The sequence below is a fragment of the Orcinus orca genome, chromosome 11, assembly GCF_937001465.1.
Source record: "Orcinus orca chromosome 11, mOrcOrc1.1, whole genome shotgun sequence".
Taxonomy (NCBI): domain Eukaryota; kingdom Metazoa; phylum Chordata; class Mammalia; order Artiodactyla; family Delphinidae; genus Orcinus; species Orcinus orca.
In genome coordinates, this window is record NC_064569.1 from 39,316,733 (window position 1) to 39,331,462 (window position 14,730).

The 14,730-nt window shown below is 49.8% G+C and overlaps 1 protein-coding gene across 1 annotated transcript; it reads right to left on the reverse strand.

The window, feature by feature from the left end:
* Nucleotides 1–1,959: 1,959 nt before the first annotated feature.
* Nucleotides 1,960–8,590, reverse strand: RND1 (Rho family GTPase 1). The gene is made up of 5 exons (XM_004274383.4): nucleotides 8,367–8,590; nucleotides 7,505–7,592; nucleotides 4,771–4,880; nucleotides 3,763–3,897; nucleotides 1,960–3,073 (listed from the first exon to the last, which is right to left on the reverse strand). The coding sequence occupies exons 1-5, from the start codon at nucleotides 8,484–8,486 to the stop codon at nucleotides 2,828–2,830; spliced, it is 699 nt and encodes a 232-aa protein (XP_004274431.1). The 5' UTR covers nucleotides 8,487–8,590; the 3' UTR covers nucleotides 1,960–2,827.
* Between the last annotated feature and the right edge of the window lie 6,140 nt (nucleotides 8,591–14,730).

Consider the following 14,730-nt stretch of genomic DNA (forward strand, 5'->3'; position numbering starts at 1 on the left):
GAGATTGTGGCCCAGAAAGATTCTAAGTCCACATAGTCAAAAGAATGGAGCCAGTATTCAACTCCAAGTTCATTTAATTTCAGAGTAGATACTCTTTCCCCATTTCCAGGCTACCATTCTCAGTCATCTTTAAAGATCAGTAAATTGAGACCCAGAAAGTTGATGAAGCTTGTCCAAGTTGAGTGGCAGAGTTCCCCCAGTACTGGTGCACACCTCTCTCACGGCACATGTAAGACATTGAGCTTAAAGGATACTTGCATGGTTTTTCCTACCCTGCTAGTTCTTTCACAAATATGCATCTTTGGAGATGGAGACAGAGGGACTACATTTTAGTAAGGACCATAGGGAGAGAGTCTCCTAGTTAGGTACCACATGGCTAGCAGTAAGGGGCCCATGGAATTACAGTTAACATTGAGACTGGGTTTGAATCCTGACTCTACTACTTAACCAGAGTATGATCTTGTACAAGTTATGTGGAATCTCTGGCTTTTCTATTTCTCCTTTTATAAAAGAGGGATAATAATACCATTTGCCACACAGGCTAGGATAGCAGAGCAGTAAAAAGTGCATGTTCTGTAGAGAACAAACTAGTGGTTACCAGAGGGGAGAGGGAAGGGGCAATATAGGGGTAGGGGGAAAAGAGAGTTATTATGGGATTATATGAAATCATGTGTGTGAAACTTTTGAAAATTGTAAAGCACTATAGAATGTGAAGACTCATTCAATTTTTAAAAAGTGAAAAAAAAATTAAATGGTTAAACTTAAAACTAAAAGTGCATGTTCTGGAGCCAGGTTGCCTGGATTTGTATCCAGTTTCTATCACTTTCTAGCTGTGTGACCTGAGACACATGAATCTCTCTGAACCTCAGTTTCCCTGTCTGTAGAATGACGTCAGTAGTACCCCATAGCGTTATCAGAGGAATAAGTAACATATAAAGAACTTATAAGCAGCCCTGACCCATAGTAAACATTTAACAAATGTTAGCTATTTTCATTTATGAGGTTAAATGTGATAATGTAGAGAGGATCGGGAGTTTGGGATTGGCAGTTTAGGACGAGAATATGAAAAAGAATATATATATATATATATGTGTATAGGTATAACGAAATTACTTTGCTGTACAGTAGAAATTAACACATCGTAAATCAACTATACTTCAATAAAATTTTTTAAAAATACTAAATTGAAAAAAATGTGATAAGCACTCAGCACAATACTGAGCACATAGTAAGTACTCAATACACAGTAACTGTTTCCAGTACACTGTGAAAGTTGGAAAAAAGAGCTGTAAGCAGCTGAAGAGAAGGGATGTTAAGGCTCCTGAGCTGCCATCAACAGGCCATGGACTTGGAAGTTGCAGAAAGCAGAAGGCATCACCTCGCCTTGAACTCAGAGGAGACCAGAACCCTTGGAACCTCCCAGGCTTGGCTTCAGTCTGTCTATCTTCTGCAGGGGTTGGGATCTCAGCAGCTTGGATCTCCTTCTAATGATTCCGCTGAACCTTGTCTCTCTCCCCTAGACTCTCCACGGGGCAATGGTTCTCAACCACGAGTGATTTTGCACTGAGGGACATTTAGCAATATCTGGAGACATTTTTGGTTGTGACAACTTAGGGGTGTTACTGACACCTAGCTGGTAGAGGCCAGGGATGCTGTTAAACATCCTCCAGTGCACAAGACAGCCTCCACAACAAAGCATTATCTAGTCCAAAATGTCATTTGTTCTGAGGTTAAGAAACCCTGCTCTAGGGCTAAGGAGATCTTCATTGGCTTAGAAGGACTTGGGTGGGGAAGGGGATGAGGCAGGGGGTGGGGCAGAGGGAGGAGATCCTTGTTGCAAGTGCCAGGGAACAGTGGAGGCAGCCACTCTGCAACCCACAGAAAGGACCTCAAGACAGCTTTTCCTCATTATCGAAGACCAAAGGGAACAGAGACAGGAACTAAGAATACGGAGCCAACTTCTTTATATGTACTATATTGTTCAGTAATAAATAGGTTTTCTTCTTTAAACACAGAACATATAACAGACTGAAACACTCCCCCCTCCCCCCGGTTCCAAAGACAAGAGTCTATAAAACAAATGCCAGCTATACTGCCCTAAGGGCAGAAAAAGTCTGGTGACCCCCACCCAGCCCTGCGTCCTGCAGCACCACCACCCCCATGCTGCAAGAGAAGGGGGTCTGGGGCTTCTCCCTTGGACCCTGGGGACTTAGGTGAGAAGCATGTGAATGTATGATGTCACCTCTCCGTGAGGCATGGGCTATGCAAAGATGAGGTTTCCTTCTCGTTGGCTCTGACCAGCTCCTGCTCTTCTGATTTCAGTTACCAGTTACGAAGCACCTGGGCTCAGCTCCCAGAGGAGCTGCCTCTTGGCTTCCCCACTCTCCATTCCTCTGTGGCCTCCTCGGAGGGGAAGGGAAGGGCTCAGGGACCCCTCCCATCCCCTGGCCTGCATGGAAACGCTGTGTGGAAGAGGCATGATGCTGAAGGTGAGGCTCCTGTAGGCCCCCAACCAAAGCCATGAGGCCAGCATGCCCCCCCCCAAAAGCCCCACACCTTTCCTGCCTCTGGAGCGGAGGGCACTGGGGCAGCCGGCCCCTCCACCACCTAGTGCCTGGCTTGGGGTGTGATGGTTCTTTCGCAGTGTCAGGTCCTCAAGCTGGGCCCGGCTCTTTCCTTGTCCCATTCCTGTCTCCTTCCAAGCCCTCACCGTGGCCGTCTGAAAACCTCACGTCCAGTGTCCTAAATTGTCTCCTCCTCCCTCTCCCCATGCCTCTGCAACCCAAGGGGGGAAGTGGGAGGTTGTCTCCCTTCTCCAACCCCAGCTTCACATAATGGAACAGCTTTTGGCCTTTTCCTTCTTGAAGGTGGAAGAGATGAGTTCGGAACGACTGGGGAGGTGGAGCAGTCGCTTGGAGAGGCTTCGGACAGGGCTCTTCGGGGGCACTGGGCTGGGCTTGTTCAGACACACCGTGGACGCCGTCCGGAAGATGCTGTGGATACTCTTTTCTGAGGTGAAAGCCGAGCCTTCCAGGTAGATGTCTGCACCCAGCTGCTTGGCTATTACACAGCCCTGCGGGAGGAGTGAGGTCATCAATGCAGTGCCCCAAATGGCTCTGAAACACTGCCTTCTAAGGTCAGTGGTCCTCCCCAGGGCTGCTCCGATGGACCCAGCTGCCAGTCTCCCACCACCACCCTCTGCTGATTATCTTCTGAAGGTGAAGCCTGACTGCACCTTAAGTCACCTGGCACACTTTTTAAACCATACTGATGCCAGAACAAGTAAATCAGAATTTCTGGGGGTATGCCGAGGCGTTAGGATTTTCAAGAGCTCCCCGGATGACTGTAATATGAAACACTGGTTTAAAAGAAACGATCCTTACACTCCCATGTGCATAAGAAGTTATCCAGGGACTTAATTAAAAATGCAATCCCCATACTTTTCTCCCAGAGTGACTCTATAGATAAGGAGTCAGGAATTCTAAAAAGCACCTCTAGTGATTCTAATGCAGGTGGCACACACAGGAATGGCTCACCTGCCAAACTATAGCATGAATCTGGGTAAACTGGTACCCAGCACCTCTATCCAGGTAACTAGTTTCCTGATTACAGATGGCCCCACAGAACACCAATTCTCGCTTGCCGTAGTGAGTGAGTGTGAGCAGGGGCCACATTTCAAGCCCTCTCCTGTAGCCTTCCCCAACTCAGCCCCCAACACACACGAGGGCCCCCCCCCCACACCACACACACACACACACACACCTGCTCGTAAGAGATGGGTGCCTGCTTCTGGTGGGACAGCTCCATCAGAGTGCTCAGGTCTGTTCGCAGGTCTGTCTTACAGCCAATAAGCAAGACGCGGGTGCTGGGACAATAATCGAGGATTTCCGTCCTCCACTGAAGAGCCATGCAAGAAGATGGGAAGGAGGAAGGAAGGAGAGTCAGTGGCTGACGGACACCCGGAGACACCCAGTTGGCAACATCACACACACCATCCAGTACACCACCAGCTCAGCCCTCCCTCTGAGTCACAGCACCACCACTGCACTAATTACATCATCTTCCTGCCCATGAGGGCTTTGGGGCCACAGGAATGCTGTTCCAAGAGTCTGTCCCCAAATTCAACAACCCAGTCACCAGAGAGAGCACGGAGGCAAATCTCCCACTCTCTGGCAAGCATATGGGGCATGGGTCTGCCCCCTCAACCCAGAGGGCTTCACAAGTCCAGAAAGCCAAGAAGAAGCCAACCGGTCTCTTTCCAAGGGAAGGAAATAATCCCAGAGTCTTCTGGGAAACTAGGCTAGTTCCACAAGCTTTCCTGGGACTCCTCAGTATGGGCAGACCTTGCTACTCGGACCAAGGCATTTCCTACCAGCAGTTCGGCTCAGGCCTGCCTGGCTTGCCCAGTCCAGAAGGCCTGGGATCAAGGTCAATGAAAGCTGCCACCAAAAGGCCCCTTCCCCGACCCGCAAACCATATCACCAGACGGTTCTCTACTCTCAATCCCTCACTTCCTGAGTCTCAACACTTCCCTCCCTTGCTGGGCCTCTGACAGAGCAGTGCAGGAGAGGGGCAGAGGCAGGATGCAGAGGGGACTGGAGATCTGGGTTCTAGTCCTGGAGCTGTAGCTAATGTGGCCTCAGGCAAATCTCTGCCTTCCCTGGCCTCAGTTTCTTCCTGTTACACAAGAGGGGATTAGATGACAAGGTCCCCAAGATTCCTTTTTGTTCTCAGGCTGAGCTAGAGATAGCAGAGTTTATCCAGCCTTACCTTCTTGAGCGCACTGTCCACTGTCTCTGGACGGCTGATATCAAAGCATAGTAATACTGCATCTGAGTCGCTGTAGCAGAGTGGACGGACATTGTCATAGTAGGGAGATCCTGGTAGAGACGAGAGAGAGCTGATGGTGAGCCATGGCATTCTCCCTCCCTACAGGTCTAAACCAAAAGAGCCCTGGGAATACCATGCTTGGTCCCTTAGGTGAGATGGCCCTACCCATGCCCCAGGGGAATGTGCTCCAGTGCGAAGCTTGGGACCTGACCGCCTTCTGCGGTACAAGAATATCATCTTCCTTAGTCCTGAAAAAGGGAAAGGGGGCAAAATAAAAGGGAGGTGGAGTATAATTTGGCCCTGTCTGGCTCTCCTACAGTGGGCTTAGTTGAAGGTCCGCCAGTTTTCTGAGTCCCAGGGGAAGCTGCTCCTACCCCTACAGAGAGACCAGGCCTTGGTTAAGGTCTCTTTTCTAGAGTCTGCCTGCTGCCCAACCTCTGCTCTAGGGTCTCCCCAGTGAAGGAACAAATCTGCCTGTTACATAAGTGGCTGCCCCGCTTCTTTGCCGTGGGGTCAGAGCTCTAGGAGGCCGGCAGGGGAGGGAGAGCATCAAGAATTCAGTGTCCCACTCCTCCCACCCAAATCAGCTTACTCTGTAAAGGGCACAAGGAAAGCTGTAGCCCCTATCCCAAGATCTCAGGGAGGCGTTCTCAGAGACAGCAGCACCAATAGCTGGCATTTAGAGGCTCGAATAAGGGTCCTTCACTGGGAGGGGAGTAGGCAATGCAGACTCAGGTGGTCCAATACGGGAGAATGCTAGGGGTTGAACCTGCCCCCCTCCACCCTGGGGAAGGAAGAGTAGCAGATTTGGAACCCAGACAATCCGTGCTCAGAATAGCAAGCAGCCCCTCTCCCTGAACCGCAATTGCCATGGAAACTGGGGGGAATCCAAGCTGAGGCGGTGGGGGGGGTGGTTAGTTGTTAAAAAAAAAAAGGAGTAAAGGGGAGTTGGGATAGCTGCTTGCTCCTTCAGCAATTGGTCCCCATCCCTCTCTGAGGTGGGGTCTTATCACAGCATCACTGAGCAAAGGGAGCACTGCAGCACTGGGGAAGGGGGAGGGGAGGAGGTCTCCATTCTGGCTCCAAGCGATCCCCCTCCCCTAAGACCAGCAAGTGAATAATGGGAACAGGTTCAACCCTGGCCCCAGTGCTGGGAAGCCCCACCCCACACACCCCTGCTTCCCCTTCTCCCTTGTGGGCACTTCATTTGCAAGAGGGAGTTTGAGGATGACCGATAGCCTGCATCCTTTCAGAACTCGGGGGGTGGGGGACGGGCTGGGGGGATGCGACACAGGGAATGGAGACCACCTTGCTGACTTTCCGTTATCTGGACTGGGATTCAAGGGCTGCATTCTGACTGTGGGAGGAGAAGGAGGGGCTCTTTGGGGTGGTGGTAGTGAAAAGAGATGAGCTGCAGTAAGATTCTGGGAAGATTGAGAGGTGGGCAGAGTACAGCAGACAAAAAACCATACATCATGCAGCCACGCTGCATTCCAGTCCAATCCAGCCGCACAGCACAGTCCAGGATAACCAGAATCCTGCCTCCCAGCCCCTGGAACTGCAACGGAGGAAAGCATGCCTCCGTTGAGGTTGAGGAATCTGTTTTGTTTCGGGGAGTGGGGAGCAAAAGGAAGTCTCATTTTCCGTTTACCCATCCCCTACCTCCAATCTTTCGAGACCTCAAAATTGGATGCTGGGAATAACAGCTCTTTGGAGGAGTAGGATGGCATATTTATATGTAACAGGAAACCCATAGTGATTTATAGTTCCTCTTAAACTCAGCCTGAATATGCATTTTTTGGAGAGAAGTGGATTTTATTTTCTTTCTCCTATTCCTGGCTTTTAGTCCTTAATTGTGACTCTGAGCTCAGTCTATTAAAAAAAGGGCTGGGCTAAAGAGATAATGAAGGGGTCAGAATCAAAGCAAAGGATAGACTAGCACTGAAGGTTTAGGGGTGAGAGGATTGAAACATATTGCTTTCTACGATCCAGAAAGACAGAGCATCTTCTACCTCAGCCCAGTCAGAGCCAACAGCCCCCCCAACTATGTACAACGTGACCATGCCCCATATTAAGCCCCCACCCTCCAAAACACTGACGATGCATCGCTTCATCCCTCAGCCGCAGAGGTATGACAGTGGGGCTGAGCTGCGGCAGGCAAGCAGGCAGCAGTGGCCTGAGATGGAATGCAGGAGAGAAAACTGAGTCAGGAGCAATATTTCCCCCAAAGCAGGCTTGTCTCCTTGCCTCACCCACAACGGCCTCCAGCAGCACTGCCTCCTGCCTCTTCTTTGGCTTTGCTCTGGGGCAGTAAAGCCTGTGTGTGCGTGTGCTGGGTGGCAGGGAGTGGAAATGGAGAAGCCCTATCTGCCTCCTCCAGTAGTCTTCCGGGGTCCATCTACCTCACCATCTCAGCCCTCTGAAGGATGGAGCCAGACCCAGAGAAGTGAGTAGCTTCTGGGGTTTATCCACTCTGAACCCCTGGACCAGCCAACTGAGTTGGCCAAACTCTCCCCACAACCCCAACCAAAGAATCTTCAGGTCCCCTTGTTTCAGTTTCCAGCAAGCACCAAACTCCTTCCCCCCGTCAAAGAGGGAAACAATTTCTAAAAGACAGCAGCTGCAGCAGACCAGTAGGGGTGGGAAGGCGGGGACTTGGGGCCAGCAGTCTTACCTGAGGTGTCCCAGAGACTGAGCTCCACTCTCTGTTCCTCTGTCTCCAAGCAGGCTGTGTAATTCTCAAACACAGTGGGCACATACGTCTGTGAAAAGAGAGGAACTATTCACACCCTGGGCGTCCCTACCCTTGTAACCCTCCAGTTAGTGCTGGCTATACAAGAAGCCACTCATCTTAGTGAGACACGAAAGTGTCAGGAGATAAGGAGAGGAGGGGATACCTGGGGCAGGAGGGACCACATGGGACAGAGGGAGGGGAGTGTAGAGGCACAGACAGTTTGCTCCATCCGAGTAAGAAATGTGAATGACTGCCTGCCAGGGACAAGCCCCCCATATCCTAGATGGTCAGGGAGACACACACAAAGATTCCTCTTGTCCCCAGATTTGTCTGTCTTCCAATGTCACAGCCACAAGCCAATTCTAGCGCTTTATCTTTTCCCCACAAGCCCCTTGGACCAGCAGGGCAGCAGAAAGGAGCAGCAGAAGCCTGCCTGGGGACAAGCGCATAGAACCTTTGAGGATGGGTGAAGGGACGGACAGGTATTACGTCAAGAAAAAACCCCAGACTCTCAAATGCTTCCAGTTCCCTCTCCCAAGAGCAGACCCCAGGATGAAGGGAGGTAGGAGGGGATTTGATGGGGGGACCTATGGGTGAAGAGGTGAGGAGGAGCCTTCGGGGCGGCAGAAGTGGAACAGGTCTCAGGGGAAGCTAAGGCAGGGCGGTCCTCCAGCCAGAAAGCGGCTGAGGATGGGGAGGGGTGGGGCGGGGTGAGACAGCTCCCCTGGGCGGGTGGGAATCTACCCCCAGCAGGCATGCGGGCAAGGAGGAAAGCTGGCCAGCCGTCGGGCGAGCAGCTCACCTCGGGATAGCAGTCTTTCGCCAACACCTGTAACATAGCTGTCTTCCCACACTGCACATCCCCCACCAGAACGAGCTTACATCTGGCCACGATTGGCTGGGGGGCCCGTCTCTCCTTCATGGCTGCAGCCTCCGCGGGACCTGGACTCGGATTCAGAGAGGATAACGTTGCGCCAGGTGCGTCTCAGCACACGACCCAGCCCGATTCCCTGTGTCTCTCCAACTGAAAAAGAGGCCGGCACAGCCTCCTTATATCACCCTGGCTGAGCCAATCACAAGAGGGGGCGGACTCTGCCACAGCCAATCCCTGAGGTGGGATCCCCTCCAGCAGCCAATGGCAGGAGGTTCTGAGTCAGAGCCCTCTTTCTCTTTCTCTTAAAGCTCTTTCCCTTTCTCTTAAAGCTGCACCTTTGCGTCCTCTGAAAGGGGATTCCCACGTTGTTTTGCATTTGTATTGGGGTTGGGAGTAGGAGGGGGAATGAAGCAAAATTTAATGGTCTTGTGTGGCCACCAGTTAGTGTCAAAAACAAACTAGCAGGCGCAAGAGGGAAGAGATATGGGAACATATGTATATGTATAACTGATTCACTTTGTTATAAAGCAGAAACTAACACACCATTGTAAAGCAATTATACCCCAATAAAGATGTTTAAAAAAAAAAAAAAACTAGCTAAGAATGTGGATAGTGAGGTCGAGCTGGAGTTGTCCCAGGAGAAGAACAGGACTTGCCTAAATTGTAGACAGGTGACACCCCTTGGGGAAGGGGCGGTCCCAGAAATTTCTGACCCCTCTGTTCTATCTAATCCCCACCCAAACCAGTTCCCACAGAAGCTCCTGCTGGACCCCTTTCAACTCCTGTCTCTTTCTCAGAAATCACCTTCATCCAAAAATAAATAAGTTAAGAAACTTTCTTGCATCATCTGGAAAAAACCCACAGAGCTCCTGACCCACAGCTGGGCAGAGAGAAAGGAATGAGGGAGTCTGGCAAGTGGGGATGGGAGCAAGGAGTAGAAAACAAACAAAGTCGCTGTCTGTTCCGCCAGACAACCTCTCACTCCAGGCCTGGCAGGAGCTGCTTTAGGAGTGTTTGTTCTGCTGCTTGGGTTCAGCTTCCTGGATGAATCAGGCACAGGTCCAGTTTCAGGTTGACACCTACTGACGCTGAGGTACTGCATGTGTCACCTGGTTAAAGTCCAGAATGGAAGACTGGGACTGGGACTTTGGGGTTAGGAAGCTGGAGGGCAAGATGAGGTTGAGATGAGCTACCTAACTGCCTGCCAGCCCTCAGCCCTCAGGGCCTTCATCTTACTGCCTCTCTGCTAGACAGACCCATGGGATGTACGTCCGCAGCCTGAATAACCCACTGATTATTCAGGAACAAAGACAGCCCAGATGAGGCCTCCTGGGGATAAGGGATTGAAGTAAGACTGACCTTGGACAAAAGTGAGAGCACTCCAGACTTCTCTAGGTCCCTTCACCCCGTCAAGCCCAGTGCCTCTGGAGCACAGCCGGGGTCCTGTTCCATCTGAGCTTTACTCTAATTCACCATCATTGCTGCCCCACCCAGGGGTATTTTCCCTGTTACGAAGGATGTTTAAAAGTCTTCCCTGGGGAGCTTCCCTGGTGGCGCAGTGGTTGAGAGTCTGCTTGTCGATGCAGGGGACATGGGTTCGTGCCCAGTCTGGGAAGATCCCACATGCCGCGGAGTGGCTGGGCCTGTGAGCCGCGGCCGCTGAGCCTGCGCATCCGGAGCCTGTGCTCCGCAACGGGAGAGGCCACACAGTGACAGGCCCGCGTACCGCAAAAAAAAACAACACAAAAAGTCTTCCCTGGTGGCACAGTAGTTAAGAATCTGCCTGCCAAGGCAGGGGACATGGGTTCGAGCTCTGATCCGGGAAGATCCTACATGCGTGGAGCAACTAAGCCTTGTGCCACAACTTCTGAGCCTGCGCTCAAGGGCCCATGTGCTGCAACTATTGAGCCTGCGTGCTGCAGCTACTGAAGCCCACGCCTCTAGAGCCCATGCTCCACAACAAGAGAAGCCACCGCAATAAGAAGCCCACACACCTTGGAAGAGTAGCCCCCGCTCGCCGCAACTAGAGAAAGCCCACACCAAGCAGCGACCAAGACCCAATGCGGCCATAAATTAATTAATTAATTTAAAAATCTTCCCTGGACCCAAAGGGACAGATCTCTAAGGGTAAGATTGCAATGCCCTCGACAGACAGGAGACTGGAGAGTATTTTGAGAATGTAGCCTAGCCAGTGTGCCTCCCATCAAAGCCTATGGCATCCAAGTCCAAGTTGCTTGGCTAAGGGCTCTGAGGCTAAGTCCTGCACTGTCCTCTGCCCATCTCCTAAGGCTCCCCTTCCAGGGATCAGGAATCACCTCAGGGAACCTCCAGGGTAGAAGGACAGTTATCCAGGTGCTACGATTGGCTGGTTACCCTCCTTTCCCAGGCAGGCTCTCTGGAAGTTTCTTCCCCCTACCATTCCCCAGGCCTCATCCTCAGCCCTCAGGTAATGTTCAGCCTATAGAATTTGTCCTCTTCTTGCCCTTTTCCAGCAGGCTGACAGCTTCTCTGAGCTGCCCATAAATATGGTTTGGGAGCGTTCCAGGAACAGCTGTAAGATCACAGTCTGCCTCAGCCTGGAGTCCCCTCCCTCAGCCTTTTTCCTGGTGCCTTCCTCCCTCAGTCTCATCTGGACTCAGCTCTGGAGGCATCAGTGGGGTTGCCATACAGCCTCTTAACCCTTAACTGGGTTCCCTCCAATGGCAGCCCCAAAGGCTTTAGCCCTCTCTCTCCCCCATGTTCTCTACCAGCCTGTGCCTACACATACCCCCGCCCAAGCCACTTCAAATAAACATTCAAATAAGTAAAAACTGTTCTTGCCCTGCAAACAGCTTCTTCTGGCTTCTAATAAGTTTGCCATTCATAAGGTCCACTGAGATAGGAATTCTGGGAGCTGGTGCTAACACTGCTTCTTCCCGGAGTGGCTGCATTTCAGGGGAGAGGAGCAGAAAGCCTGAGCCGTGAGATGGAGCAGCCCCCATCATGGCTGATTCTCAAGATGTGTCTCCAAAGGTATTTTGTGGGTCACAAGTTTATGAGTTGTGGTGTGTGTGTGTGTGTGTGTGTTCAGAAGGCAGCGTGGCAACATGAAAAAAGGATGGAGCCAAGATTCAGCTGGTCTGGGTGTTGGACCAGCTCTGCCCTTAACAAGCTGTGTGTGTTTGGGAGTCTCTTCTCTCTCTGGGCCCCTGTTTCCTTGTAGGTAATGTGAAGGCTTTGGACTAAAGAAGGGTTTTTTAGCCTTTTTTTTTGCAGTTAGACTCCCTCCCCCAAGTTTGTTCAAACCTCTTCCAAGAGTCTTTATTTGAAAATCCAAAGCCAGAGTAAAAAATTTATAAGATTGTTCTTTCCCACCAAGACCAGAAAAAATTTAAACAAGGTTATACTTGAAAGTGTTATCCTAAGGTGAAAGGAGCTAGTCACAAAAGGCCGCATATTATATGATTTCATTTGTATGAAATGTCCAGAACAAAGAAACAGAAAGTAGATGCGTGGTGGCCTGGAGCTCTAGGGGCTGGGGGAATGGAGAGTACTGCTAATGGGTACAGGGTTTCTTTTTGGGGTGATGAAACTTCTAAATTTGATTGTAGTGATGATTGTACAACTCTGTGAATATACTCAAAACCACTGAATTGTACAGTTTAAGTTGGTGAATTGTATGGTATGTGAATTATATCTTGATAAAGCTGTTACTTTTTTAAAAATAAGTTTATAATTCCAAATCTTCTTTATGGAATCTCCTTAACTTGTTGTTTTTTAATTCATTCATTTATTTATTTATTTTTGGCTGCATTGGGTCTCCATTGCTGCGTGTGGGCTTTCTCTAGTTGTGACTAAAGGGGGCTACTCTTCATTGCAGCACGCAGGCTCTAGAGCACAGGCTCAGTAGTTGTGGCGCATGGGCTTAGTTGCTCCGCGGCATGTGGGATCTTCCCGGACCAGGGCTTGAACCCATGTCTCCCACATTGGCAGACAGATTCTTAACCACTGCACCACCAGGGAAGCCCTCCTTTAACTTTTTTTTTTTTTTAAACTTGTGTGGAAATGTTCAAACATTTAAAAAGGTAGAAAGAATAATACAATAAACCCGTAGGTAACCAACACCCAGCCTCAATAATCATCCACGCTATCTTGCTTCATCTATCCCCCCAGCCACTTCTCCCCACTACACCCTTACTGGATGATTTTATTTTTTATTTACTTTTTTAAAGGATTTTTTGGGGGGGCCACACCGTGTGGCATGTGAAATCATAGTTCCTGGATCAGGGATCGAACCCACGCCCCCAACGCATGCCCCCTGCACTGGAAGCACGGACTCTTAACCGCTGGACCGCCAGGGAAGTCCTGGATGATTTTAAAACAAATTTTGGACATCATATCATTTAATCCATAGAGATTTCAGTACTCATCTGTAAAAGAAAAGGATTCTTCGTTAACATAATCAAAATACCATTGTCACAAATAAGTAACTCCTTAATATCACCAAATATCCAGTCAGTGCTAAAATTTCCCCAATTGTGTCACACCTTGGTTTAGTTAAATCGGAATCTGAACAAGGTCCACTCGTTGAATTTCATTGATACGGCTCTTAAGTGTCTTTTATTTCATAGATTCCATCTCCTTTTTTTTTCCTCTCAATTTATTTGATGAAGAAACCAGTTGTTTATTCTATAGTGTTTTCCACATTCTGGATTTTGCTGATTGCATCTCCATGGTGTTGTTAACATGTATTCATAGTAAACTCCTTTACAAATTAAGTCTTATGCAGTATTCCAAAACGTGAAAAAAGATGAAAAACAAAACTGCAGTGGTTGGATCAGAATTAGGGACTTGCAGTGAGGCTCACTCAGCCTTCTCTCCCCTCCTGGCGTACCTCTAAGGAACAAACTCCAGGGAACACAGTTTAAAAACCACTAGCCTGGATAATGTGTGTGTGTGTGTGTGTGTGTGCCACACATTCAAAGCTCAGGGCTGCCCTATCTTTTTTTGGCTCTGATTACTGTGATAAGGTCCTTATCTGGGACAGTGGCATAATATACCAAGGTGTTCAGTGTGGTAGCAAATTCAAATCCACTCTGACTCTTACCAGAGCATACACAAACCCAGTACTTTCTCTGCCCTAGGGATCCTTACAAAGAACTACCAGGCACCCTGCCACCCTGCCAGGGGTCTAGCAGGGCAAGGCCCATTCTCCCCTCCTTAGTATGACTCAGGTGTTCCACTTCTCAGTCCTACACCATAACTTCTCATGATCTCAGGGATCCCTGGCTCCTGGCCATGGGAATACCTGACCCTTTGGGCTTTTTAGCTGGAGCAGCCACTACAGTGTTAACCAAGTTTTTAAGACTCAGTCCCTGGGCTTCCCTGGTGGCGCAGTGGTTGAGAGTCCGCCTGCAGGTGCAGGGGACACGGGTTCGTGCCCCGGTCCGGGAAGATCCCACATGCCGCGGACTGGCTGGGCCCGTGAGCCATGGCCGCTGAGCCTGCGCGTCCGGAGCCTGTGCTCCACAACGGGAGAGGCCACAGCAGTAAGAGGCCCGCGTACCGCAAAAAAAAAAAAAAAGACTCAGTCCCTGTCTTCATGGAGTTTACAGCAATGATGGGGAGATAAAGCAAAAGCCTGGTGGGTAATTGAAACCAAGTGCAGTAGGAGTGCTGAGGAGGGAAGGGTCAGATCTGGTTAGGTGATCCTGGAAGGCTTATCCAAGAGGGTGGTTTCACCTGGGTCTCAATGTTATTTATTTGTTTGTTTGTTGGTTTCAGCTGCGTGTGGGATCTTTAGTTGTGGCATACACGCGGGATCTAGTTCCCTGACCAGGGATCGAACTCGGGCCCCCTGCATTGGGAGCACAGGGTCTTAGCCGCTGGACCACCAGGAAAGTCCCTGGACCTCAATTTTGATACAAGATTGGTGAGGGCAGAGGATAGATGCAGGAAAATGCTAAGTGTGCCCAAGGACTGAAGAATCAATGCAACCAGCTAGAGCAGATGATTTGGGGGGGTGAGGCAGTTTGCCTGAAAACATAATTAGGAAAGGAAATCTGGTACTAAAATATCATTAAATACACTTAAAATCTGAAATATAGGAGTTTGTAGTTTTAAAAAATACATACAAGTGTACCTGTATGTTTTTCTTTTTTTAATTAATTTATTTTATTTTATTTATTTATTTTTGGCTGCGTTGTGTCTTTGTTGCTGCGCGCGGGCCCTTTCTAGTCGTGGCTAGCAGGGGCTACTCTTCATTGCGGTGCGCGGGCTTCTCATTGTGGGGCCTCTCCCATTGCAGAGCACG

Bases quoted from the DNA above. Each gene is read 5' to 3' on its own strand.
- RND1 (XM_004274383.4), bottom strand. From the start codon at position 8,486: ATGAAGGAGAGACGGGCCCCCCAGCCAATCGTGGCCAGATGTAAGCTC. The intron at 4,881-7,504 runs GTAAGACTGCTG...CGTCTCTACCAG, and splicing joins CAGTCTCTGGGACACCTCAG to GATCTCCCTACTATGACAAT. The intron at 3,898-4,770 runs GTAAGGCTGGAT...ATGGCTCTTCAG, and splicing joins TGGACAGTGCGCTCAAGAAG to TGGAGGACGGAAATCCTCGA.